Genomic DNA, 27712 nt, shown 5'->3' with positions numbered 1-27712 from the left:
GGCAGTGCTGTTGTTTTTTACTCCCTGTCCGTAAATTCAATTTGACGGTATAACATAAACGAAAGAATGATACAATTTATTAAGATTCAACTGTACTAAAATAAGAACAGAAATACCGACATGTTAACGGAGTCATAATTCAAACACAGTTTCAAGAAAACTAGGGCAATTAATGGCCAAAGACAGATATACACTGAGACTACTGAAAAGGTTCAAGGGCATTAAGAACGGATGTTCAGAAATGGTAGTATCATTTGCTAATTAACCATACCCTTCATGTAAATCTTAATCAGTCCAAGTAAGTTATGTCACGTTCCCAAGAAGCACATTATATTGTCACAAATACTCAACTCTATGATGGCAATGGCAAACCTCGCATTCTCGCTCCTTCGACGTCGCTCTAATTGGCGACCAATTTACTCTCAGGTCTGTAAAAGGATATAACATTATCAATGCCTTATTAACCAGACGACTAGACAGGAAAAATGATTCGGTTTTACTTAGTTGTATATTTATAAAAGTATGGACAGGTAATTTTGTCAAAGATCATAGAAAACGTAATTTCATTCTTTCAACGAGTGTTCACATCAAAGATCTTACCTAAAACATATATCACCTGTTGTAGTAAATGTTTACATATCGACTCGATATTCTCCTTAGTTCTCTGATGTGGAAAACATTTTCAAAGATTATTTACCGAAATCTGTGTTTGTAATATATTCACATGCCCAATTGTAACTTTTGTAGAGTTTGATATAACCCGTCTGATAAATGAAAGTTAACAGACCGTTAAATAACCGAGATGTACTAGTGATTTACATGAACGCACAGATACACTATGAAATAATCTGAATGGTGAACATTTTTATAAGTACAAGCCTAACAGATCATTTTATGATGTCACCAGATGATATGATATTCAGGTAACAATTTCTTAATTAAGTAATGGCAACACCTGGCAAGATGGCCACTTCAGTCAATTTCCCGCGAAAGATTGAATTATACAAAACCGTGTGCAAATGCCTTTCTCCCTCTATTGTGTGTTTATGCTTTATAACACATCTGATTAAGTGGGATATCTCTCGTGGATCCACTAACACTATCAGTATTCCGAAGCAGGCAAATTCAATCATTTGCTTCACCCTGAGATAAATATTTTTATAAAAATTCATCTATTCGTCTATTACCTTTTAATCCATTTTTCCGAAGCAAACAATAACGTCCAGTGATCTCTCAACGTATTAATCCCGCGAAATCACGCCACCTCGGTCACAGATCCCCGCCAAAATCTGCCCCATGTCACCGCCCATTGTGGCATAGTGTCACGAGGGAGTGGCGCATTATGTCGTCGCAGTCACTGTCAGTCGGAACGCCACGGAGACACGATGCAAATCATCCACAATCTTAATTAATCCGAATGTAGATAGAAGGTTTTATAATCGGAATAATTGTCGAGACTATCAGTTATTAGTATTTGGATTAATGTGGCGTATTGATGAATGGCTATCTCTGTAAGATTTAAATACATATAATATGTTTTAATCCAATGATATTCTTTATCATCGGCCAGCCATGTCTTCTTTCTCATTTCCTGCATATAAATAATAAAAACGACTGGAAGGAAATATTTACAACGTGTCTCCAAAAGATGACAAGACTTCCAACACACGGAAGTGGTGTGTGATGGCAATGAATTAGATTAAATATACCAAACACAGACTGCTCCCTCGGGTGGACCAGAAACTCTGCGTGTTTGTGACTACGGGGACAGTGGTAATATTCCATTATATACCCCATACCCTTAATTACAGAAATACCTCCACCGGTCAAATGTCCGATACACATCTGACCTCAGTCTGGACCTTGAGTCATCAGATTAATGGATTGTGTTTCCTATTTAGTATGATTTCTGGTAATACAGCGAAATTGATGTAAGTTATAAATATGACATAGTAGTGTTCGACAATTTTCTTTCTGACATATCGAAATGTTTTGAAACGTTCGTTTAACCCATCTGAATTGTCGCGTTTGCCCATAATTTGTTACGATTGCACAAGCACTGGAAATCGGAAATCAGATTTAAAGTGTGTGACATATATTGAGCACTACTTTTACAGCAGTTAAGTTTAATAAGATATATTGAAAAACAACACAGTCTATGTATCTGAATGTGTTCTATATACTTCCCCTCTTTAAAAAAATGTAATATACGTGATGTGTATTAACTTATTAGATTCGATATATTCTAGCTTGTTGGCGATCAACATATCATTTCTAAATCTGCCAAAAGGCTTCAGCAGATGTCATATCTGTTGTGGTCTAACCACTTATCTGTAGGTATTCCATTTTTTATGTTGGAGTTTCGACAATGCCTGCTCCTACTTTGTGCTAGTGTATCCATTTCTTCTGTTCCTACATTTCTTCCTTGTGTTTGCGTTCCTTCTGTTCCTACATCTCGTCCTTGTGTTGGCGTTTCTTCTGTTCCTACATCTCTTCCTTGTTTTTGCGTTCCTTCTGTTCCTACATCTCTTCCTTGTGTTGGCGTTCCTTCTGTTCCTACATCTCATCCGAGTGTTTGCGTCCCTTCTGTTTCTACATCTTTTCCTTGTGTTTGCGTCCAAACAGCTCCTGTTCCTACATCTCTTCCTTGTGTTTGCGTCCCTTCTGTTTCTACATCTCTTCCTTGTGTTGGCGTTCCTTCTGTTCCTACATCTCTTCCTTGTGTTTGCGTCCCTTCTGTTTCTACATCTTTTCCTTGTGTTTGCGTCCCTTCTGTTTCTACATCTTTTCCTTGTGTTTGCGTTCCTTCTGTTCCTACATCTCGTCCTTGTGTTGGCGTTTCTTCTGTTCCTACATCCCTTCCTTGTTTTTGCGTTCCTTCTGTTCCTACATCTCTTCCTTGTGTTGGCGTTCCTTCTGTTCCTACATCTCATCCGAGTGTTTGCGTCCCTTCTGTTTCTACATCTTTTCCTTGTGTTTGCGTCCAAACAGCTCCTGTTCCTACATCTCTTCCTTGTGTTTGCGTCCCTTCTGTTTCTACATCTCTTCCTTGTGTTGGCGTTCCTTCTGTTCCTACATCTCTTCCTTGTGTTTGCGTCCCTTCTGTTTCTACATCTTTTCCTTGTGTTTGCGTCCCTTCTGTTTCTACATCTTTTCCTTGTGTTTGCGTTCCTTCTGTTCCTACATCTCGTCCTTGTGTTGGCGTTCCTTCTGTTTCTACATCTTTTCCTTGTGTTGGCGTTCCTTCTGTTTCTACATCTCTTCCGAGTGTTTGCGTCCCTTCTGTTCCTACATCTCTTCCGAGTGTTTGCGTCCCTTCTGTTCCTACATCTTTTCCTTGTGTTTGCGTTCCTTCTGTTTCTACATCTTTTCCTTGTGTTTGCGTCCCTTCTGTTTCTACATCTTTTCCTTGTGTTTGCGTTCCTTCTGTTCCTACATCTCGTCCTTGTGTTGGCGTTCCTTCTGTTTCTACATCCCTTCCTTGTGTTTGCGTCCCTTCTGTTCCTACATCTTTTCCTTGTGTTTGCGTTCCTTCTGTTTCTACATCTCGTCCTTGTGTTGGCGTTCCTTCTGTTTCTACATCTTTTCCTTGTGTTGGCGTTCCTTCTGTTTCTACATCCCTTCCTTGTGTTTGCGTCCCTTCTGTTCCTACATCTCTTCCGAGTGTTTGCGTCCCTTCTGTTCCTACATCTTTTCCTTGTGTTGGCGTCCCTTCTGTTTCTACATCTTTTCCTTGTGTTTGCGTTCCTTCTGTTCCTACATCTTTTCCTTGTGTTTGCGTCCCTTCTGTTTCTACATCTTTTCCTTGTGTTTGCGTCCCTTCTGTTTCTACATCTTTTCCTTGTGTTTGCGTTCCTTCTGTTCCTACATCTCGTCCTTGTGTTGGCGTTCCTTCTGTTTCTACATCTTTTCCTTGTGTTGGCGTTCCTTCTGTTTCTACATCCCTTCCTTGTGTTTGCGTCCCTTCTGTTTCTACATCTTTTCCTTGTGTTGGCGTTCCTTCTGTTCCTACATCTCGTCCTTGTGTTGGCGTTCCTTCTGTTTCTACATCTTTTCCTTGTGTTTGCGTCCCTTCTGTTTCTACATCTTTTCCTTGTGTTTGCGTCCCTTCTGTTTCTACATCTCTTCCTTGTGTTAGCGTCCCTTATGTTTCTACATCTCTTCCTTGTGTTTGCGTTCCTTCTGTTCCTACATCTCTTCCTTGTGTTTGCGTCCCTTCTGTTTCTACATCTTTTCCTTGTGTTTGCGTCCCTTCTGTTCCTACATCTCTTCCTTGTGTTTGCGTCCCTTCTGTTTCTACATCTCTTCCTTGTGTTTGCGTCCCTTCTGTTTCTACATCTTTTCCTTGTGTTTGCGTCCCTTCTGTTTCTACATCTCTGCCTTGTGTTTGCGTTCCTTCTGTTCCTACATCTTTTCCTTGTGTTTGCGTCCCTTCTGTTCCTACATCTCTTCCTTGTGTTGGCGTCCCTTCTGTTTCTACATCTCTTCCTTGTGTTTGCGTCCCTTCTGTTTCTACATCTCTTCCTTGTGTTTGCGTCCCTTCTGTTCCTACATCTCTTCCTTGTGTTGGCGTCCCTTCTCTTCCTACATCTTTTCCTTGTGTTTGCGTTCCTTCTGTTCCTACATCTTTTCCTTGTGTTGGCGTCCCTTCTCTTCCTACATCTTTTCCTTGTGTTTGCGTTCCTTCTGTTCCTACATCTTTTCCTTGTGTTTGCGTCCCTTCTGTTTCTACATCTTTTCCTTGTGTTTGCGTTCCTTCTGTTCCTACATCTTTTCCTTGTGTTTGCGTCCCTTCTGTTCCTACATCTCTTCCTTGTGTTTGCGTCCCTTCTGTTTCTACATCTTTTCCTTGTGTTTGCGTTCCTTCTGTTCCTACATCTTTTCCTTGTGTTTGCGTCCCTTCTGTTCCTACATCTCTTCCTTGTGTTGGCGTCCCTTCTGTTTCTACATCTCTTCCTTGTGTTTGCGTCCCTTCTGTTTCTACATCTCTTCCTTGTGTTTGCGTCCCTTCTGTTCCTACATCTCTTCCTTGTGTTGGCGTCCCTTCTCTTCCTACATCTTTTCCTTGTGTTTGCGTTCCTTCTGTTCCTACATCTTTTCCTTGTGTTGGCGTCCCTTCTCTTCCTACATCTTTTCCTTGTGTTTGCGTTCCTTCTGTTCCTACATCTTTTCCTTGTGTTTGCGTCCCTTCTGTTTCTACATCTTTTCCTTGTGTTTGCGTTCCTTCTGTTCCTACATCTTTTCCTTGTGTTTGCGTCCCTTCTATTTCAACATCTTTTCCTTGTGTTGGCGTTCCTCCTGTTCCTACATCTCTTCCGAGTGTTTGCGTCCCTTCTGTTCCTACATATTTTCCTTGTGTTGCCGTTCCTTCTGTTCCTACATCTTTTCCTTGTGTTGGCGTTCCTTCTGTTTCTACATCTCTTCCTTGTGTTTGCGTCCCTTCTGTTCCTACATCTCTTCCTTGTGTTTGCGTCCCTTCTGTTTCTACATCTTTTCCTTGTGTTTGCGTTCCATCTGTTCCTACATCTTTTCCTTGTGTTTGCGTCCCTTCTGTTTCTACATCTTTTCCTTGTGTTTGCGTTCCTTCTGTTCCTACATCTTTTCCTTGTGTTTGCGTCCCTTCTGTTTCTACATCTCTTCCTTGTGTTTGCGTCCCTTCTGTTCCTACATCTCTTCCTTGTGTTTGCGTCCCTTCTGTTTCTACATCTTTTCCTTGTGTTTGCGTTCCTTCTGTTCCTACATCTTTTCCTTGTGTTGGCGTCCCTTCTGTTTCTACATCTCTTCCTTGTGTTTGCGTCCCTTCTGTTCCTACATCTTTTCCTTGTGTTTGCGTCCCTTCTGTTCCTACATCTTTTCCTTGTTTGCGTCCCTTCTGTTCCTACATCTCTTCCTTGTGTTGGCGTTCCTTCTGTTTCTACATCTCTTCCTTGTGTTGGCGTTCCTTCTGTTCCTACATCTCTTCCTTGTGTTGGCGTTCTGACAGCTCCTATTCCTAGCTTTCTTCACTGCATTTCCGTCTTGATTGCTACAGTTTTTCCTCTTTGTGTTGGTGTCTCTACATCTCCTGTTGCTGCCTTTCTTCGTTGTGTTGACGGCTCCATCATCCTGTGCCTACCTTTTATCTTGTGTTGACGTCTCTACATCTCCTGTTCCTACCTTTCTTCCCTTTGTTGCCGTCTCTACTGCTACTGTCCTTACCTTTACTCTTTGCGTAGCTGTCTTTACATCTCTTCGTCCTACCTTTCCTCTTTGTTGTGTTAGCGTTATCTACATTGCCTGTTCCTGTCTTTATTCCTTGTGCTGCCGTCTCGACAGCTCTTGTTCCTACCTTTCTCATCGGATTTTCCTCTCAGTTGTCTTCCAGGTTTTAAAGTTAGGTTCTTAATATCACTGACGAGTTCTAGAAGGACAGAACAACAGCATGAGGCTGTTTAATTCATTATTTGGCTCTTCAGTATATAATTCTAAATTTGTATTTAAAGCTACAACCTACTTATGTGTTATTTGTATAATCCTTATTCGGACCATAACTACTGAATGAAAACTATTGCATGGCTTAATATATGTAAATGAAAAAAAATCTAACCATGGCTGCATCATTTGATTCTGTAGTGTCTTATAGACTGTGATCTTCTCATCAGGGCGAAAATTTAGGTAAGTTCAAATTTTGTCTGAAGCCTTTTTCTGGCCATATCTTTTGAATGTTTACATATATAGCCATAGTTGCTGCACATCGACCTGTTATGGTCACTAAGTAAAGAATCGCATAAGTCTGGTTACCATACATTGACATATCATGATGACTCAGTAATGTACGTCTGGTTACCGTTGAAGCACATAACTAGCTAACATATTTCATCGTCCTCTGGATCTAACATATATAGTATTAAATTGAATACATTAGATCATGAAGCAGTAATGACCTTAATGTTAAAAGCATCGTTAGGTCATTAAGATGATCAATAACACCATCACACTGACTCAAAGAAGAAAGAATTTTCAGAAAAGGAGTAGCAATATGTGCTTTCGTAATATAGGAATCAGCACAGATAAATATGAGATGATGTCATCTAACTCTAGATTTATATTCTAAAAGATGGTATTCACTTATGTGGTTTTTCTATAATCTTCGTGTCTAAGTATGGAAGGGACATTGCTAAATTTCTGTCCCCAATAGATAAATAGTTACTGATTTTGTCGTGTCAGGGGACTAGAACTGATTTGGTGAAGGATAAGGTAGTAATAGAGAGTCTAATAATGAAATTTATATACTCATATCGCATCGTATATCTGGTGTTATCTCCTATGGTATGGGTAATAGTTTTCAGAGTTTGAAGTGTGACTCATTTATATATATATATATAATATCAGCTACAGTGTCGTTCTTCTATCCTAAAATGATATTCAATTTCTTTATATGACGGTAAACCAGGCATTATTCGACATTCATTCCCGTTTTGCCCTCTCAGAATCGACCTAAGTACATCCATCTCAAACGTGTCTTTGAAAACTTCTTAACATATCATCCCGCTTTGATGTATACCAGTTTATACTTCTCATTACATATTATTCGGAGAAATGATGCCATATTCTATGTAAAAGACATGGAACCTGGTCTGGTAAGGACTTAATTCCCATTGGTCCAATATCGACGTTTTACCTGTACGTTGGAACGGCAACAACCAATTAACCGACATTCAGTAAACTGTATTAAGATAGTACAGTGTGATTAAGGTTCAAATTTTAACTCTACGGGAAGTAAACTGAAACATCTGCTCCGTATCGCACATTTTTGTTTTTGTTCAAAAGTGTCAGAAAATGAAAACAAAATTCATATTCCAATATTTGCCTTTTATCAATTACAGAGTTAAAATTTGTATTTTTTGCGTTATTATTTGTGAATAAAAAGAGCGTTGTGTTCATCGGTGTTTATTTACAAACAACAATGGAAAGTTTCATCGGTAAAACAATCAATAGAACACAGCCATTCTGGTTTCTTAGAGGCCGTTTACAATGACAGTTTCTATATGATCTCCCATATGACATAACAGAATCCCAATGCTCGTACAACTATAGATATTTCGTTACAAATAACAGACAATTCGATGCTTGCAAAAAATATAACTGAAAAATTATGCAGATTTTAAAATTGTGATTATCTTATATTATTTTGGTAAATCAAGATGGAGGACTCGAGTTGTCGTGACTGTGGTTGGTCTGTGACGTATAGATCGGGAACTCTCCCTCACACTCTCAGCTGAGCACATCTGCATCAGGAATCGTATTTTCACCTTTTCTTCGATACTGCGCGCGTTTAACCGGCTGATGCATGGCAAGCGTCAAGCCTTATTCCAGTAACATTGTTCAGTGCCGACACGAGGCCCCTGGGGACCCGGCCGAGTCTCAGCTTCAGGCCGACATTAGGGTAATGTTTATGAAGGGCTGGTCCTTAGTTCACGTCTCCTCACACCCTTAGGACGTTCGGAAGGTGCGTAATTAATGTAGGTTCGAGATGGGAAGTCGTCAGCGTCAAAACCAATTAGATTTGTAAAAGATTGCTCGTAACATCTCCAAAGATTTCTGCAGGAACCAGAGCCCAGTTACCCGTATGTTGGAACGTCATTGATAAAGATTTGTCTACAATGCTGCTGCTGTATATCTGAATCTAAATGTCACAAATGCATTTAAATCTCTTTTAAAATCACCATCTAATAACATTCGGTTCACAATAAAACTTTACTTTTAAAACTAATTTATGTACCGCTCCTGAAGTTTAACTGTCTAGAGGTATCTTTATCTAACGTTTACTGAATTAGGTGTACAAAGTAATATACGCAGTCATTTATCAACAGAAAATACAGGAAATTGTAATTCTAGTTTCTTCCTACCGTATAGTTTTCATTATCAAACCAACCTTCTCCGATAATACGTAAATCTGGTTACCATATCAATAAAAACCGCTGGTCATTGTACCTCGACCTATTATGGTCACTCAGTTAAGAGTCGCATAAACCTGGTAACCATACATTGACACAATACATCACTAATTAACGTTCATTAGCCGAATAACGATGACTAAGACTGGTTATTGGATATTTACCATGTAATGTAGGAAAAACATAACACAGATAATCGTACAGTATAGTGTTACCTTGGCCGGTAAGCATGTTTCTCTCACTTCCATACAGTGACTTGTCGTGGGAACTTAGTAAAAAAACACGTGCAGCACCGGTGTCTGTATATTGACCTCCTAGTGGATTCTCGAAGAGTGGCGTAAGTTCTGCGTATCTTTTGCAACATATCACATTCTGGCCCCGGGTGACGTGGATGATCAGATTCCGTTAAAGATTAAGGCGAACGTCTGTAATGGTTTGGCACTAAAATACAATATAATGCAATATAACTTTGAAGGATCTTATATTGTACGATATTTAATATCAACCAAATCCGATAACGGATATGCATAACTGAACTTATTGATATGTGTATGGAATTGGCACGTGGTCAACAGACAAACTTTGTATCAGAAACAGTGTCATAACACCAAGGGAATCATCAGGGAACCCTAAAAAACCACTGATAAATTTATGTCAAATAAAGGGTGAAATGTATTAGAAACTCAAGTGAGAAACTGCTGATTTTATCCTCCGATTAAGAAAGCGGTGCAGTGAGTATGATGGGCGAAATCAATGAAATTCACGAGGGGAATCAATGGAATATCACGAGTGGAATCAATGAAATATCACAAGGGGAATCAAGGAAATATCACGAGGGAATCAAGGAAATATCATGAGTGGAATCAAGGAAATATCACGAGGGAATCAAGGAAATATCAGGAGGGAATCAAGGAAATATCATGAGTGGAATCAATGAAATATCACGAGGGGAATCAAGGAAATATCACGAGGGAATCAAGGAAATATCATGAGTGGAATCAAGGAAATATCACGAGGGGAATCAATGAAATATCACGAGGGGAATCAGGGAGATATCACAAGGGGAATCAGGGAAGTGTCACTAGGATAATCAAGGAAATATCACGAGGGGATCAAGGAAATCTCACGAGGGGAATCAAGGAAATATCACGAGGGGAATCAAGGAACTGTCACTAGGATAATCAAGGAAATGTCATTAGGATAATCAAGGAAATGTCACGAGGGGAATCAGGGAAATATCACGAGGGGAATCAAGGAAATGTCACTAGGATAATCAAGGAAATATCACGAGGGGAATCAATGAAATATCATGAGAGGAATCAGGGAAATATCACGAGGGGAATCAAGGAAATGTCACTAGGATAATCAAGGAAATATCACGAGGGGAATCAGGGAAATATCACGAGGGGAATCAAGGAAATGTCACTAGGATAATCAAGGAAATATCACGAGGGGAATCAAGGAAATATCACGAGGGGAATCAGGGAAATATCACGAGGGGAATCAAGGAAATGTCACTAGGATAATCAAGGAAATATCACGAGGGGAATCAAAGAAATATCACGAGGGGAATCAGGGAAATATCACGAGGGGAATCAAGGAAATGTCACGAGGGGAATCAAGGAAATATCACGAGGGGAATCAATCAAGGAAATATCGCGAGGGGAATGAAGGAAATGTCACGAGGGGAATCAAGGAAATATCACGAGGGAATCAAAGAAATATCACGAGGGAAACCAAGGAAATATCACGAGGGGAATCAAGGAAATGTCACGAGGGGAATCAATGAAATGTCACAAAGGGAATCAAGGAAATATCACGAGGGGATCAAGGAAATATCACGAAGGGAATCAAGGAAATATCACGAGGGGAATCAAGGAAATATCACGAGGGGAATCAATCAAGGAAATATCGCGAGGGGAATGAAGGAAATGTCACGAGGGGAATCAAGGAAATATCACGAGGGGAATGAAGGAAATCTCACGAGGGGAATCAAGGAAATATCACGAGGGGATCAAGGAAATATCACGAAGGGAATCAAGGAAATATCACAAGGGGAATCAAGGAAATGTCACGAGAGGAATCAAGGAAATATCACGAGGGGAATCAAGGAAATATCACGAGGGGAATCAAGGAAATGTCACTAGGATAATCAAGGAAATGTCATTAGGATAATCAAGGAAATGTCACGAGGGGAATCAAGGAAATGTCATTAGAAATATCACGGGGGAATCAAGGAAATGTCACTAGGATAATCAAGGAAATATCACGAGGGGAATCAATGAAATATCACGAGGGGAATCAGGGAAATATCACGAGGGAAATATCACGAGGGGAATCAAGGAAATATCACGAGGGGAATCAATCAAGGAAATATCGCGAGGGGAATGAAGGAAATGTCACGAGGGGAATCAAGGAAATATCACGAGGGAATCAAGGAAATACATGAGTGGAATCAAGGAAATATCACGAGGGGAATCAATGAAATATCACGAGGGGAATCAAGGAAATATCACGAGGGGAATCAAAGAAATATCACGAGGGGAATCAGGGAAATATCACGAGGGGAATCAAGGAAATGTCACGAGGGAATCAAGGAAATATCACGAGGAGAATCAAGGAAATGTCACGAGGGGAATCAATGAAATGTCACGAGGGGAATCAAGGAAATATCACGAGGGAATCAAAGAAATATCACGAGGGAAACCAAGGAAATATCACGAGGGGAATCAAGGAAATGTCACGAGGGGAAATATCACGAGGGGAATCAAGGAAATATCACGAGGGGAATCAAGAAATATCACGAGGGGAATCAATATCACGAGGGGAATCATGGGAAATCAAGGAAATATCACAAGGGGAATCAAGGAAATGTCACGAGAGGAATCAAGGAAATATCACGAGGGGAATCAAGGAAATATCACGAGGGGAATCAAGGAAATATCACGAGGGGAATCAAGGAAATATCACGAGGGGAATCAAGGAAATGTCACGAGGGGAATGAAGGAAATATCACGAGGGGAATCAAGGAAATATCACGAGGGGAATCAAGGAAATATCACGAGGGGAATCAAGGAAATGTCACGAGGGGAATCAAGGAAATGTCACGAGCGGAATCAAGGAAATGTCACGAGGGGAATCAAGGAAATATCACGAGGAGAATCAATGAAATGTCACGAGGGGAATCAAGGAAATATCACGAGGGGAATCAATGAAATGTCGCCAGGGGAATCAAGGAAATTATATGAGGTAAATAAGAAAAACTTTACGAGGTAACTCAAATAAACGCCATGAGATAAATCAAGGAAATGTCATGAGGAAATTCAAGGGAATGCCAAGAGGAAAATTTAAAGAGGGGGATCAAGTAACGATGACTAGAGGACTGTTACTGTTAGGCAGAGATGAAATTATCAACTTCGTCGTATCATTTGAAAATCATACGTTCAAAAAATTACGAAGGCCAAATATAAAAAGATGACAAAAAGTTTATTGATTATCAATACCTTATTTGTCCATAACCTCTCGAGTTCGGTCGTTTTATATTAAAAACATTATATTTTGAATTAAATTTCTAATTTTGAATTTATTATTTTGATATATTGTGTTTAGTATTTAAAATAATTAAGCACGACTGTTACAGATTTTTCGCCTTCACATGAAGTCATTTAGATCCCTATTACCTGTCATATTGGCATTTATTTTACATAACAACAGGCACGCTAGTATTCACACAAGGATATGTAGATCAATATTTCAAAGATCACCAAGGTAGCAAATGAAAGTGTCAAAGGGGAAACATTCCTTCATTCTGTATACATACTAATTACACCTCAACCATCAATTCTGAAACAGTAAACTTATGTGGTGATTCCAGGTAAGGTTAAATACTGCAGGTAATTTTTCTTTAAATGTTCCCTAGTTTAACATATACAGTATCCATTATGCGCAGGTATTCAGGTTAAGCTTGTTAACGACTATTCCCAAGCTATGTATATTGACGATAATATTAACGGGAAAATATTTCATTTCAGATAGTTTTTAGTCATTATATTGCCGATCATTCCGCTTCGGGAATAATTCAAGAGGCATTCATCAAATGTTTGTGTTTTATGTACTTAATAAACATCGTCATCTGATTAACTACATTATCCCCAATTGTAAAAATAATGCAAATACATCAAATTGGAATTACTTGTTCCTTCGAATATCTGAGTTTCTCACCTCCCTGACTCCTCTTTTGACAACTTTCATATCTATTATTCTGATTATAATCACTTAATTTACTTATGCCTAATGATCGAGATAATCACAGATCAGTAATGAATTCCTACAATAATCATGTATTTCTTGATTGATGAAAGATGACATTTCTAGTCAATATCTTGCCTTCGAACTCCACTGTGAGTTGGAAGCAACACAACATCAAGCGAACACGCTCGCTTGAGATCCTATCCGCGAGGTTCTAGCGTGCGTGTTACTGTCTTTGTAAATCCCAACTAAACATACACCTTTCAAAACCAAAACAATGTTTGGCGAATTTAATAGCTTGATGTTAGGGAATGACTTGGCACCTCCTAAAACAGTGATATAAATACTCGTCAGAATGCGGAGCTGGATTCCAAATCTAGTCTACCAATGCACGAGTTAGTGGTCCCAATGGACGCCACTACAAATGGCCGTTTCATAAACTTGGATTACATTAGTTTCCCTCGGGGGCGTTTCTATAACATGTTCATGTTTGATTTATCTCAGGAAATTAACTAAGCTGTGAGTTGAGCAGCCGCAATCTGATGGCAGCGATCTCCCGTCTACATAATAGCGATTGATTATTCTGTTGTTCCAATTTAATGAAGATTCACTGGAATGTGTGTCAAGGGGTGTAAAAGTATTTAAAATATTTCAATCTGTTTCAAAGAAAACGCACATCAATCAGAGTGTCTTGGTATATGTATATAGTATTGTGTGGGATTCTGGGCAAAAGAATGCCAACAGACAACGTGTAGTGCTTAAATTTCCGTACAGAAGCGTACACACAATCAATAAATAGTTTATTGTCAACGTTTTCCATCTATGGTGATTTGAATTAATCCAAAAGCTGAAATATTTTTTCTTACAATATTTTATCTAAGTATTAAAATGTCTTTTTATACCATTTATGACAGTTTTAAGTGACAGAACTTTGTACATCGACGCGTTTTTTTTTTCCGAATCCGATTGAGAGGAATAATCAAAAGAACAGTTTCGTTTGATACGACTTGAGATGTGGAGTTATTTTTAAAGCAGCAATCTCGCCATTGACGCAAACGTGTTTTTTTCTACTTGTACATAATATTCTCAATGGAGATCTGTTTATGTAATTGTATTTTTCTATATATCATATGTGAAGGTTGACACTTGAGTCTTAATCGCGAGTTGTCCTCAAATCAGTTTATAGAAATGCCCCAAGATAATACATTTTCATTCTCAATCCTTTTTTAGAAGGTCCTAGAAGAGAAGAGATCAAGGGAAGGTACAGACATACTCTATGTCGTTTGCGGGTGCACTTTACATAACCGATTATACATAAAAACATTTAGAAAAGTTCAGATCCTCATTTGTAGATGTCGATTGGACAACTGGCTTAATTTGAATGTAGGTGATCCAGTGTCGATTTTTACTGAAACGCTTACATTTGATGTAATAGTTTATTGGCGTTTTACACTTGTATGTAAACTGTATAAGACACTTGGATAAAGTAGTCTAGAAGATCATTAGGCTGATGAACAGGGCACTGACTAAAGGGATTTTTTGTCCTTTGAGTTCACATTTTATGGGTGGCTGCCAGGTTTTTCACGTAGTTAACACATTATTATCATTGCATGTATGCAAATGAGAAGCAATCATAGTGGGCAACTAACATCAGCTTTGTGTCGAGACCTATAACAATGTGGTAGGTAACATGAGACATGATGGAAAGTCCTTTTTTCAGTACAATCGTCGAACCATGTAATACAACGACAGGTTAGTTTTGCTATAAAAAAGAGAGTTTATCCATCACTAACCCGTGCGAGAGACAAGGAAGAAATTTCCTATTTCATCGTCAATTTTGTCTTTGTGATGTGTCTCTGTCGCATATTTTGTTTTGCCTAAAAATGATAGACCACCGTGAACATTCAAATTCTGGAACAAACATTCTATCTAAATGTACAGATAGCGACACTTATGAAATACAACATCTACAGGTAATGCGATATTAGATTAATGAAGTATGGTTTAGTGGATTCATACCATAGACCATGTATATATATCACAACATAAGATAAAAACATTATTTAGCATGTATTTTACAGCATATTATTTTATTAGAACTTTTTAACAAATCACGTCCGACCATCCCGCTATGTTTATAATGATGTTTTGCTTTGCTCTAGTGGATATCAATTATTAGCAGATTTAACCCCGTTCAATCGATTCCCGTTACAATAACATGACAACGCGACCTATGTCATGTACCCCAAGGCCCGTGTCCTCACCCATCCATTAACGTAAAAAGAGGCACAGTGCTGAGGTTAATCACCATGTTCTTACATATTGACTGCCCTCCTGCGGGACACCTTATTTCATGTTTGTAAACAATCAAAATTCATTATTCTGTCTCCCTGGTCCCATCAGCTATTGTATAGTCTTTGATCTTGCATGGATAGGTGCAATCCGTGGCCTATTGTCTCGGACACTAATACGCTTGTAAATGTCCCGCCAATTCTCCTGGGAGTAGATACGAGAACCAGACGACAATTTGATGGAATCAGTGACGATATCCAGATTTATGATGTAATTACAATTTGTTCGTTTCTATGTATTCTTGCGCTTCCGCAGTCAAGGTAATTACGTAAAGTAGTCCATCAAATGCTGAGCAAGGCACGTGCAAAGAATAACAAAAAACACCGAAGTGATAAATTCAACTCTGGCTTTTTATTCTGTTTTTAATGTTGAGAAGCTAGGTAGCTAATTAACGTGTAAAGGCGTACCTAATTACCGAGAGTGGTTCCGGATAGGCAGTTCCGGATAGGGAACTCCAGTCTGTCGCGGGGATAATATGTACTTGTGTGAATGGATCAATGCCCAAAATCTGTTCCTAGATCATATTATTAAAATACAAACCAAACTATGATAACATCATTACTTTAATTTCTTTAATTAATTTATTGAAATCAGGCAAATGATAGTGGATTGATGTTTTGAGCAGATAGCATGTTTGATTTGTTTTACCGCAGGAGATGCTTTTTCAGCATTCTACTTCTGACAAATATCAAGCGTCTGTGTTACCGAGCTGGAATAACATATGCGGTTTTTAGGTTCGCCTTTATCAACATGTTATTGAATGGAATAATGTTGCTTTATGACGAATTTGACTTTTTATGTCAAAACTGTATTTCATTTGTGATACCATCCATCAAGAGTTAATCAGTAACAAAATCATCAATTTCATCTGTTTTATTCAGTCTGATCTTTTTTAAAATGAAGTTGGCATCCGCTAAGAAAATTACACATTATTTTCTGTACAGGCTCACTTAAGAGTATATATTTTATATAGCCATGATGTTAATTTACATGAAACTTGTTAAAATTTATGTAAAACCGATTGATGAACCGACAGATTGATCGTCGAAAGGCATGACAGAAAATCCTCATTACCCCTACACCCAACATATTGTTTTAAATTGTGCAATATTATATATATAATATTGGGTAGTCGGATGGCGCAGTGGTAACGTATTCACCTTTCACCTAGTCGTCCGGAGTTTTCCAATACGGACGTGGAATGGTATGGGGTCACCTGCCCGACCATATGGGCTTCCCTGGGAATTCCTGTTTCGACATACAGTAACACTCCTCATGTGCCTCCATCTGTGCTTAATATAAGCTCGAGTGAAAATCTGGTTTCGCAGTTGTTTAATTTTTACTCTTTATAATATTATGCTGTATTATATGATGATCAAGAAAAGGTAAATGCTGTTTATAAAGACGAGATATTTTTTTCAACGGGTGGTTAGATAAGAGCATTGATATACTTCTAGCATGCATTATTCCAGAAGTGGGGTGGTATATTGAAATGTTTGGCACTCGGACATCTTATTTCTTTTAGTGCCCACAGCATTCAGGGTTGTTGGTCCTGGTACTGGGAGGTTTAGCCCTGGACTACCTATATATCTACGTAGTAAATGTTTAATCTTGAATGTTTGTCTGCACGACACGGGTTTCTTCTCTCAAGGTTGTTATTTTTACACATTCATAATGACTAATCTTTTCACGGTTTTGGATGAAAACAATCAATCTACACACACACACACACACACACACACACACACACACACACACACACACACACACACACACACACACACACACAAACACATATATATACATATATATTTATTTATTTATTTAAATAATGTTAATATCATGCACATCAATGTCGATTTAAAAAGCTATCATAGACTCATTAATTAATTTATTTTTAATAGATTTTCTTTTCTCTTAAATAATACATTGATGAGCCATGTAATTATTTCAAGTGGACTTCCTTTAACCTACGACATTCAGTTCAGAATATATCTTACAAAGAGGAACATAATCTTCATCGCAAAGCCACAATGATTAAGTTGTTCGTTTTCTTTTTCCGTGTTTTTTCTTTTGTATTGAATTGAATTGGTAACAACCAGCTGACTGAAACTTTCGTGTGTGAAATGTACATGTATCGATTGTCAAATTGCTGGAGTAAATGCTCTCATCAATCTCAGTGACGTCACGTGTGTTATTTCGTACAAACAGGTTAATTACGTGCACATTATTTACGAACAAGTTTCCATATTAATTATCTCTGTAACACCATATGTTGTGATGGGTTAATGATAAGGAATACGCCAAACATTTAAACATTTATGACACTAGATGTAAAGTTCGGCAACAGAACATTGTGTTAAAATATATAAGTGCAGTAATTGTAAAAACATAACCAGCAATGTTTAATTTGAAAATATGCAGTCAGGTGCATCCATAATGTTCATTACATAAAGTAATCACTTTTCTTTTATAGCTGTGAGACTTTGTCTTTGTGGTGTTTTGTTTAAGCTTGAAGATGTCCTGGTCTAAACTGTACATGGTCGTTACCATGATCTGTTTAGGAAATGTTCGTTTTCCTTGTAAGACCCAAAATTAGATGTGTTAGATATACATTAGTGTGGTGTATTTGTCACTTCACGTAGTCACAGTTAAGAACGTAAAAATATCTATTTGAAAAAGATTTACGTGAGAGATGTAGTCGACGAAGCAGATGATGCTTTCCGTTCCGGAACATACCAATCACCTCCTGTTTTCCATGTTTCTCTGTGTATTTGTTTAACATTTTCCCTCTGATTTCATTTTTTACATGTAAGTATATTGTTGATTGATTTATTTACGCATTTTCTCGTTTCAAAGATTAATTTCTATGATCAAAAGAAGATTTCATAGTTTATTATTTGATAGATTTCTTTGTTATACATGTGTAACATTTGTTCTGCATCAATTTATACGATAAGTTGTAAGTGCCCTTAGAGACCTATTTTTCTTGGAATCCACCCAAATCTATGAAGCAGGGTTGTATTTTGCTAGAGTTTATTGCCTTCGTGGCGGTGCAATGATCAGAAACTCGTAAGGATTTTCATGTTTATCATCAACACTAAGGATCAATCGATCCATATTATGAGGTATTTTCCAATTCTATGCAGATAATATACGTCTGGAGCAGTCGGAACTGACACCAGTCTGTCTAAGACTATAATTAATCACCTCGGAGGAACACTCGGGTAAGTGAGATATACATGAAATATTATGAAAATGGTCAGCACAAACCAACAATAAAGCGATATTAGCAGGCCGGCCATTGATAGGAACAAGACCCCGAGCAACTTCTATGTGATTTTCATTGCCGTAATCGTCCCAGTGTTGTCTTAAGGGTATAGGCGGTCCAGACACACTACTCCTGCGGTTTTTGCAACTCAATCAAAACGGTTATTGATCCGTGACTCGAGCATCTCCTGGGAGTCGACGCGCATATGATTTGTTTTACGGATGTGGGCTTGTCGATCTAATTTACACAGAAAAGTATTGGAGTTGATAGGTTATAGACACCGGGCAGTCCAGAACACAAACCAGGCCCCGGGCCCAACACTATTTCAACCCCTCCTAACTTAATTAGTCACGCATCTGTTGATGAACGTTGACAATAATTACAGACGTGTGGATGGAACATTGTTTTTGTTTGTTTGTCAATATGAAACTCATACATCTCCTAAGGAAAACAGGATGTGATTTTATCTGAAAAATCAAATGAAATAATGAGTAATCATGAAAAATTTGATTTTTGAACAGATTCTTTTAAACATAACATTCGTTTAAAAAAGTGATAACAGTATTGCCGTACATTTATAAGCATAAGCCCTTTGTGCAACAGAGAGCTATAGTGCAGCTGATAGTGTTATTCTTTGCTGTCAGTAAACTCGTGTCTAGGTATGGTCGTGTTATGATATTCTTAATGAATTAGATATAAAACTTTTCAACATTCAAGATATGCGAGTGAAATACATATGTAATTTATAAATCTTTTATGCTAATCTTAATCAGCGTACTTGAGTTGAAAGGAAATTGCATTTGAAAATAAATCCTCTGTATTTTGTCATCTCTTGTTTTACAATGATGTTATTAATCTATATTTCAATCTGGTAGCATTATCATCATTAAATTTTATCATATGAAATTGAACATAAACCTCGGCCCAATATATGTTTGATATCATAATTCATGTAGTTTTACTAACGCTCTTTGGTCTCTGAAATAACAGGCGGGGGTCTTTAGAAGAAATTGAGCACTCCTTTCTTTAAAAAATTAAGGGAAAATATTCCAGGACTCTGCGCGCTATCAATATCATTATCAATATTTTTCATATATATATATTTAATTCAATCAAGAAAAAAATCGTATATAAATACAGTTTTGTTTACTTCAAACGTCGCGAAATAGTAGCATTATGGCAAATGTATAATTAAAAGAAAACAAGAATACAAATAGAAAGGTGTCAAGAGTGGTTCTTTATTATGCCTTATTAATGCTACCGGTAAAAATCATAGTGATAATCAAGATGTGTACAATATACATAATGATTGAACAATATGATAATACAGTACAGAAAAGATAAGCCGAAACCAGCTGGTGCAATTTAAGTTTTTTTATGTCGTTTAATTGAATTATGTTATAACTAAAAGTTTGACAAAAAATAAGGTCGATACCAGCATCAAATATACATGTTTTATACGCATATCATTAAATGGTGATAGTTTCTGGCGATGCTACCTCACTCAAATGGGTATTTCATATGTTAGATTACCGCTGATAGAAAGTGGACTTTGTTCAGCGCAAATAGAATTTAAAATTACATGATAGTGATGCAAATAAACCAAACGTGATTCACTTCTGCGATAATGTTGGTGAACAGTTATAATTACTGCGTTGTGATTCTTTTATTGATTTCGACTAAATATTTTTTTCTATTTCTGTTAATTAACTCTGTATAATAAAAAAAAATAGCAACATGTGGCTATGGTTTAGAGGTTTAATTGTAATTACCGAACAAAAACTCAATGAAAGAAAAATTTTACCTGTTATGGTCATAACTTAAGAAAGTATCTGTTTCGGTGGTGTAGTTAAGCTTATTACATATGTCGCTTTATTTTTGATGTTGTTATTCCAATGCTGTATAGTACAACAATACACTTTTGTTTTAAGATATCGTATTGAACGCGAATGTTCTGTCGATTATCAAATGAATATGCCATTGTTGTGCTAGGGCACTATCGTATCTTAATATGTCGCCGACTTGTTGATGATATATTGTTCCTCACAGTATTGTTTTGTAGTAATATTCACAGTTTTCGTATAATCACGAATTTCTTGTTTCAACTTTTTGTGCTATTTCACAATCACATTTTGTTTTTGTGCCTGTTGTATGGTAACTAAATGTGTCGCCCTTGTATATTTTATTATTAGGTCATCAATTGTTTCTGGTCACATAAACGGTCCATTATATCGTTGTTAATAATATGTGTAATTGTTTCTCTATGTTATATTTATCTCTAGATGTATTGTTTTTGAACATGGTACAAAACACATGCAAATGAAAAGCACCTTTTACATGCAACTTTATATTAAAATACAGAAGGGCTAAACAATTAACTCCAGTGCATCATACAGCTGTTTCCTCCTTCTAGGTCTCGTTAGTGATGCTACGGGTCCAAAGAACGTAAAACAACAATAAAGATGTGTCATATTTTTTCTGTCTGATTGGGCTCAGTGAATAAAATAATGTGCCTGATGTATCACATGGACTATTGACTTGCTTAACTGATTCTGGTTTATTTTGTTCAAATTTGTTTAGGATAGTGTTGTTTAATCAGGTTATCTATGTTTTCCATAAAACCATCAAGTGTTTTTTTATAGATGTAATTTTACAACAATTTTATGCTTAATTATTTCGCATTAGTCAAAGTGCAAAACTTCCACATATATGTTTTAATCTTGATTTTTTACAAGGATCAAAATTATTCTTCGATGACCGACAAAAACCATCTTTTTATGGTACAAAAATATGACAATTCCCTTCTTGTGTACCATCGTTAGAACAAACTAATGTGAATGAGGAAAAATGGTATTCTCATTGCATGTATATTTCTGTACCAAAATAGACAAAATGGTTACCAAATATGACAAATTACACCCTGATAATGCTATCATCACAATCACAAACATCTTATGCCACGGGATGTATGTTACACAGGATTGTATAACAACGTTTTTGGGGGTTTGTGTAGTATACTGGGAGCCCCCAAAATAAAAGCCTCCGCGATCATAGCGTACTACACAAGCCTCTAAAAACATCGTTATATGCCCACGTGATCTATTATTTTGATTTCGTCAACAGAGCTGAACAACAAGCCAGCAAGGAAAGTCGAAATTCATTGATGTTTATGGAATGCTAAAAAACGTATTTATGACTATATATAATTTATTTTGTTTGTGTATGGATCCCACTTATGTAAATTACATGAATATTTAAGTACAGTACCAGAGATGATTTATCTAGAGGAAGTTTAGTATATTGTTGTTTGCAAGCGCCGTTGGGTTCCTAAGACGAAAAAAATACATTCAAGTTAATACAAAATCGAATGATAGACTACTATTTTAAACATTTGAATTGTATATGATTTTGAGTAACACGATATGATAATTGTATGATATCCGCGACCGCGAAATTTATTAATATAGTGGAAATACCTAAAATCAGTCCGATGGTCTGAGCGTCTTATTACAACTCTCTACAGCGTTACAATTTGAAATGGAAAAGCGTAAAAGAGGTACATTTTTTTCAAATCTATTTGTACCATGGGTAATACAAAAAGATACAAATAGTGTAACACTAGAAAATGTTACAATGTTTTGAAAAATCTTTTTACCATTAGATATGTACATTGTACCGAACTTGTGCCAAATGTGTACATCATACGTAAATTGGTGGCGTAGAGGTATTACGTGGAGATCTATTTCTTCCGTATGAACGGTTTTAATATGATTTGATGATGATGCTAAGAAACACGGATGTTATTTTTTCAAGTAGGTGAATCGGACTTGTCAAGTATTTAGAAAAGAAGACTGTTGTGATATCAAATAAAACAAATATGTCGTTATTGGATGTATTGTAGCTATCACACAGCTGATCAGTTATTCACTAATCTTTTATTTTTATTAATATTTATCGTTATCTGCTAGTTTTAAAAACTTTGTCGCTTACATGCACAGTCAGGAATATATAATTAAAAACATAACTTCACACATCGACCATTTATCTTGATACAAATTTACAAGATAGCGTTTGCTCACTGCTAGGTTCTATGACTATTTTAAGTATCAGGTATGACAATTACCACCATGGCACTCCGATTTTTTCTGCCAATCCAACCTGTGTATGCCTGGCTCAGTGTAAATGCAAAATTCAAGAAATGGTTCTGAGTATCACGATTTCCACAACAACTTTTGACTGTAGTAGTGACACCAGTAATAAAAGAGAACTTACAAGAGTTTCCTGTTTATGCGAAATTTATTACACGATTCTCAACAGAGGCTCAGTAAAATAAAAACAAATAGTGACAAGTATTATAAATATCTTATGAAAAAGTCAATAAAGCGATGAAATATCTGTTATGATATTTGTATAGGGTCAAACTAGGAAATTTATTTGAAGTTAATATAGTGCACTTATTTAATATGAGAGCCTTATTTATGTTATGTAGAACGTATGTTTCCTTATATATTATCATTTGACTGTTTTAGCTATGATGAGCTAGAACTGCATTATGACGGCGATGATGCATACAGCTGAGAGAATCACATTCTAATCAGAGTACTCGTTAGTGTGCCTATTGGTTCCATTGTTGTACACCGTGTTTTCATTAGAGAACGTGACATGACTTACTTGGATTGGCCAAGATATACATGTCGGGTGTTGTCGATGAAGCAGAAGATACTTACTCTTCTGGAACACCTGGTATTATTATTTTTTATACTTTTTTCAGGAGTCTCCATGTAAATCTTTGTTTATATTATGTCCTAGTATTATTGAATTTGAGTTTGGATTATGATTATGATAACATGTTGTTTCTTGTTTTTTTAATGAAACGACGTAGACTATAAAACCGACGCTTTAAAACGGATGTTGTAATCTGATCATGGTATGAATGAATGTCAACCAACAATTTCTCATAATTTTTTTGCATTTAAAAGGTACGATACCTTATTCAATACCAGAGTCCACGAAACAAGATTTTTGCCACATATATATATATATATATGTAAATTCATAGTTTTATTATTCTAATTTTGAAATACATGTATGTCGCAGTTAAGTTCATTGTTGTCTCTACTTTATATAACTCAAAATTTTTATTAACGAGTATTATTTACTTGGCTTGGTACAAACTTCGAACTACAAGTATTATATTTCTTATCAGGCTTGTTCGGTACATGATAAGACAAATCCGATGTGTGGGAGAGCTAAGGTGTGATTGTTGGCATTCAAATCACGACATTACTCGGTATTTGTGCCAGCAATCGTGGGACAGAGACATATGGCTCCATGTTCGAATCAAATCTCAACAAGCTATAGCATACAACAACTGGAACGCGACGAAACCAAACTTTATTTCAAAGATCCATTCATCCTATGTATGGTGGTGAAAAAATGACTGGTTAGATAGGACAACTAATTTGTCTTTTGTCATCAAAATTATATCTTAAAAGATACAATTTTCTCTTTTTATTATCTACGTAAAATATATGTACTTTGAGATTTCATTGTTGTATTTCCTTTTCTTTATTTTGTGCTGCTTTCAGCATTTGTAATTAAACGTTAGTTCATTAGCTTTTAAAGATTGATCAGGAAATAAATTTTCTATACTATTTTATATATCAACGCTGTAACACCTACTGCGTTTACTTCTCAAATACAGGTAGTTCCTGCATTAACAAAGAAGTATCTTTCTTTACCTACGCTTTGTTTTGATTTTTAATATTTATCCATTCATGTGATAAAATAACTTGACAGATTTTAGAATTACAGTTCTTATGAACACTAGTTTTCATGAACAAGAAATTTTCCTCGGGCCGAAGAACCCATTGTATGAACTGTTGTTGTAAAAGCAACTAGTGTAGATCTTTTTTTATATCGATGTTAATCTAAAAGAAATTTCTCCGAAGCGGCTTTAAGCTAAACATCATAAGAGTTGTATATGATGTGGTTATTACTGAAAAAAATTAGAACGAGAGGTGGACGTAAACTCGTCATTGATATTTCCAAGTATATATTCATCGCATGACCATAGTTCCATAGTGAAAATGAGGACATCAAGTCATTCGATCACTTAAAAGTGTAGGACAAACCTTTCGTAATCTAAACCTTGTTCTGTCATGGTTTAAGATTGATTGGACTACCTTTCAATAGAATTTTGACATGTCTGAACAAAGGAATTTTGATATCGCTGATGATGTAGCAAATAATACGATTATACAGAAGAATCGTCTTGTGATAAGATGTAAATATAATAGATAAATCCCCGAAACAATAAAACATAACCATGTACTATACAAACTATCCATACAGTGACAATATTGAAAACATAATTCCAGGCGATTTCGAAATGTTTACATTAGGTATAACACTGTAGCTTAAATGCCCATGTATTCAAATTAGATACATATTATACGTATCATTTACCGATTTCCGTCAGTCAACATCCGATTCTCAAAATGCGTTGTTCTATAACATTATTGAAAATGTGCACTGAAAAATTAAATGTTGAAAACTAAGCAGAGAAAAAATACATTATTGATTAAAACAGGATAAACAACATAGTATTTAAATTATTTGATTAACTATCATTCATGCTAACAATGCTAAATGTGTTCAGGGGTTTAATTTTTTAAAACTTGTTACCATCACTAATCCCCCAACTGTCAACCAATGTTATCATAAGTAAGTGTTTTGCCTCTTAACCTGTAACAACAACGTAAGATTTTCAACATAGAGGCCTTAAGAAATCAGCATTCAACAATTTAATAGACATTCTAATCTATCAGATTTGGAGTAATTCGATAAAGTTCGCCCCAGGATAGAAGTCTTGAACGGTTCTCGGGTGTCTTGTTTGGGCTGAGACACGCGACGGCCTATTGTTCAGTGATTAGTGGACAGTACTTCACTGCCAGCGTGAGCTGCTATTCTATTGTGATAGGTAGTGTATTGTGTGTGAGCTTGCGCGGTACAATAGGTGTAGATACAGCTGTAATGACGCCCAGTTCAATACAATACGGTTACAACAATTTAACCTTAACATAACTATTTTATTGTTTGATGTTCAGATTTTCTACTGTTACACAAATACTTTGAGAAATATGTAGGGTTTGTAAATGGTTCGCTATTTCTATGAGATGTAATCTTACAAATAGACATGATGTTTGCTCAACCGATCAGGGTTCGCAGAGTTTAAAGCAATTTCACATATAAACGTTATATTGAAAAATTACATATATTTCCAACGTTCTTATGAAATCAATAACAATAAACATTTATCGTACCTTCATCAAATTAACAACTGCATTTATTTGTTTTACGGTCAAGATGTAAACTCTATGTGTCCTGCATGATTAATGAATTTAAAAAAGTTTTTAATATATGTAACCTTTAACATGAAATAATTTGTAAATATTTTGTAACTTTTAACACGAGACTCGCCATATTATTTCATATTTCCAAAAATAGTTTTTCCATACTGTAGATATCCAGAATAGCAAGCAATTTATTTTAGAAACATATTATTCATTTTAATGAAGTTGTGTTATTTATCACAAAAAAAAAGAAAGAGCTTAACGGAATATTCAAATACGAAGAGGGCAAAATATGATCAAAAGAAAGATTTGCAAGGAGACTCCTGAAAAAGTACAAGTAATATAAGACCAAGTGTTACATAAATTAAGAAAAATGATTTTAAGAAGAAGACAGAGTATCAGAATATATCGGCTGTGGACACGTGTAAACAACGATTATATTTTGTTAAGGCAACCAAACCTGTTTATTACCTAACGGCAATACTAATAAGTAGGCAATAAACAAACTAATCTGATAGCAGTTTGTTATGATAACACCAAAACACGTTAAGCCACGTTAAAATGGCTATCAGAATAAAGGTTAAACACGGAAAAGCGACAGTACGGAAACAATCTAACACCATATAACCAATTAGGAATCAAAATTAGATGTAATAGACTATAAATAATTGATTTCAATGAACCTAGGTACTGTAGTCTCATGTTGGTGACAAGTACATAGATACATCACTGTCAAAAGGAACCTATTGTCACACACAACATGCACATTACATAGGACAAGAAACCTGAAAGCCATGGCGGTGTCGGTTGTTAATCTGCTGTATTACAGGGTAAAGTACAGATTAGTGTGCCCACATTCCCTAAGGTGGTGACAGTTGACAGGAGCCCGGTCATATTACCCCCACCATGCCACCAAATGGTCCGACTACTCTGATGTTCCCTCCCGTATACAGTCCTATATATATTACACACCTGACTCGATCTGTTTATCAACGTCACACCAGACGGTATGAATGATTTACAACTTTTATTTATGTTTTAAAAATCATTTCTTCGTCAATAATTTCAAACCTCAAACTTTAAAATATGGACCTAATGTTTTTTTCTGCGATTCATTTTTTTTATGAATAAAAAATTCAGATATTTATTGAGCTGATCCTCAAAATAACGGTCATCTTTTTAGAAAATAAACTTTACAAAACACAAAGAAGACGAAAAGATATATCTAGGCGAAAACAGACGCTAAAGAGGGAACGGTTATTAGTTTTTTGTTTTCTTTTTTTGTATTTATATTATAAGTATTTATATATAAGTATGGTTTCGTATCCTTTTTCTCCACCACTCAAGCTCATTTGATTTTTTCCCTTTATTTTGATTCAATTGTTTGCATTTAAATAATACATTTAAACTTATGCTTTGGTTTAAATTGTTGAAATGTGTTAATTTCACATTTTTCAGTTCAACATCTTTTACTCTAAATCTGTATTTTAAACATTAAAAACGATGTCCAATGTCGTGTAATATAGTAAAAGACAGCATATTACCGTTAT

General features: G+C 36.3%; 1 protein-coding gene across 1 annotated transcript; it reads right to left on the bottom strand.

The window, feature by feature from the left end:
* Nucleotides 1-2929: 2929 nt before the first annotated feature.
* On the bottom strand, nucleotides 2930-6337 carry LOC132548178 (ribosome-binding protein 1-like). The gene is made up of 3 exons (XM_060212000.1): nucleotides 6157-6337; nucleotides 4212-5838; nucleotides 2930-4124 (listed from the first exon to the last, which is right to left on the bottom strand). Exons 1-3 carry the CDS (start codon nucleotides 6335-6337, stop codon nucleotides 2930-2932), a joined length of 3003 nt encoding a protein of 1000 aa, XP_060067983.1.
* Nucleotides 6338-27712: the final 21375 nt, after the last annotated feature.

This window comes from Ylistrum balloti, unplaced genomic scaffold (assembly GCF_031769215.1).
Source record: "Ylistrum balloti isolate Yb309-2 unplaced genomic scaffold, AGI_CSIRO_Ybal_v1 Utg370006, whole genome shotgun sequence".
Classification (NCBI taxonomy): Eukaryota; Metazoa; Mollusca; class Bivalvia; order Pectinida; family Pectinidae; genus Ylistrum; species Ylistrum balloti.
The sequence above is the reverse complement of the archived record's forward strand: the minus strand, read 5'-3'. Positions and strand labels throughout refer to the sequence as shown.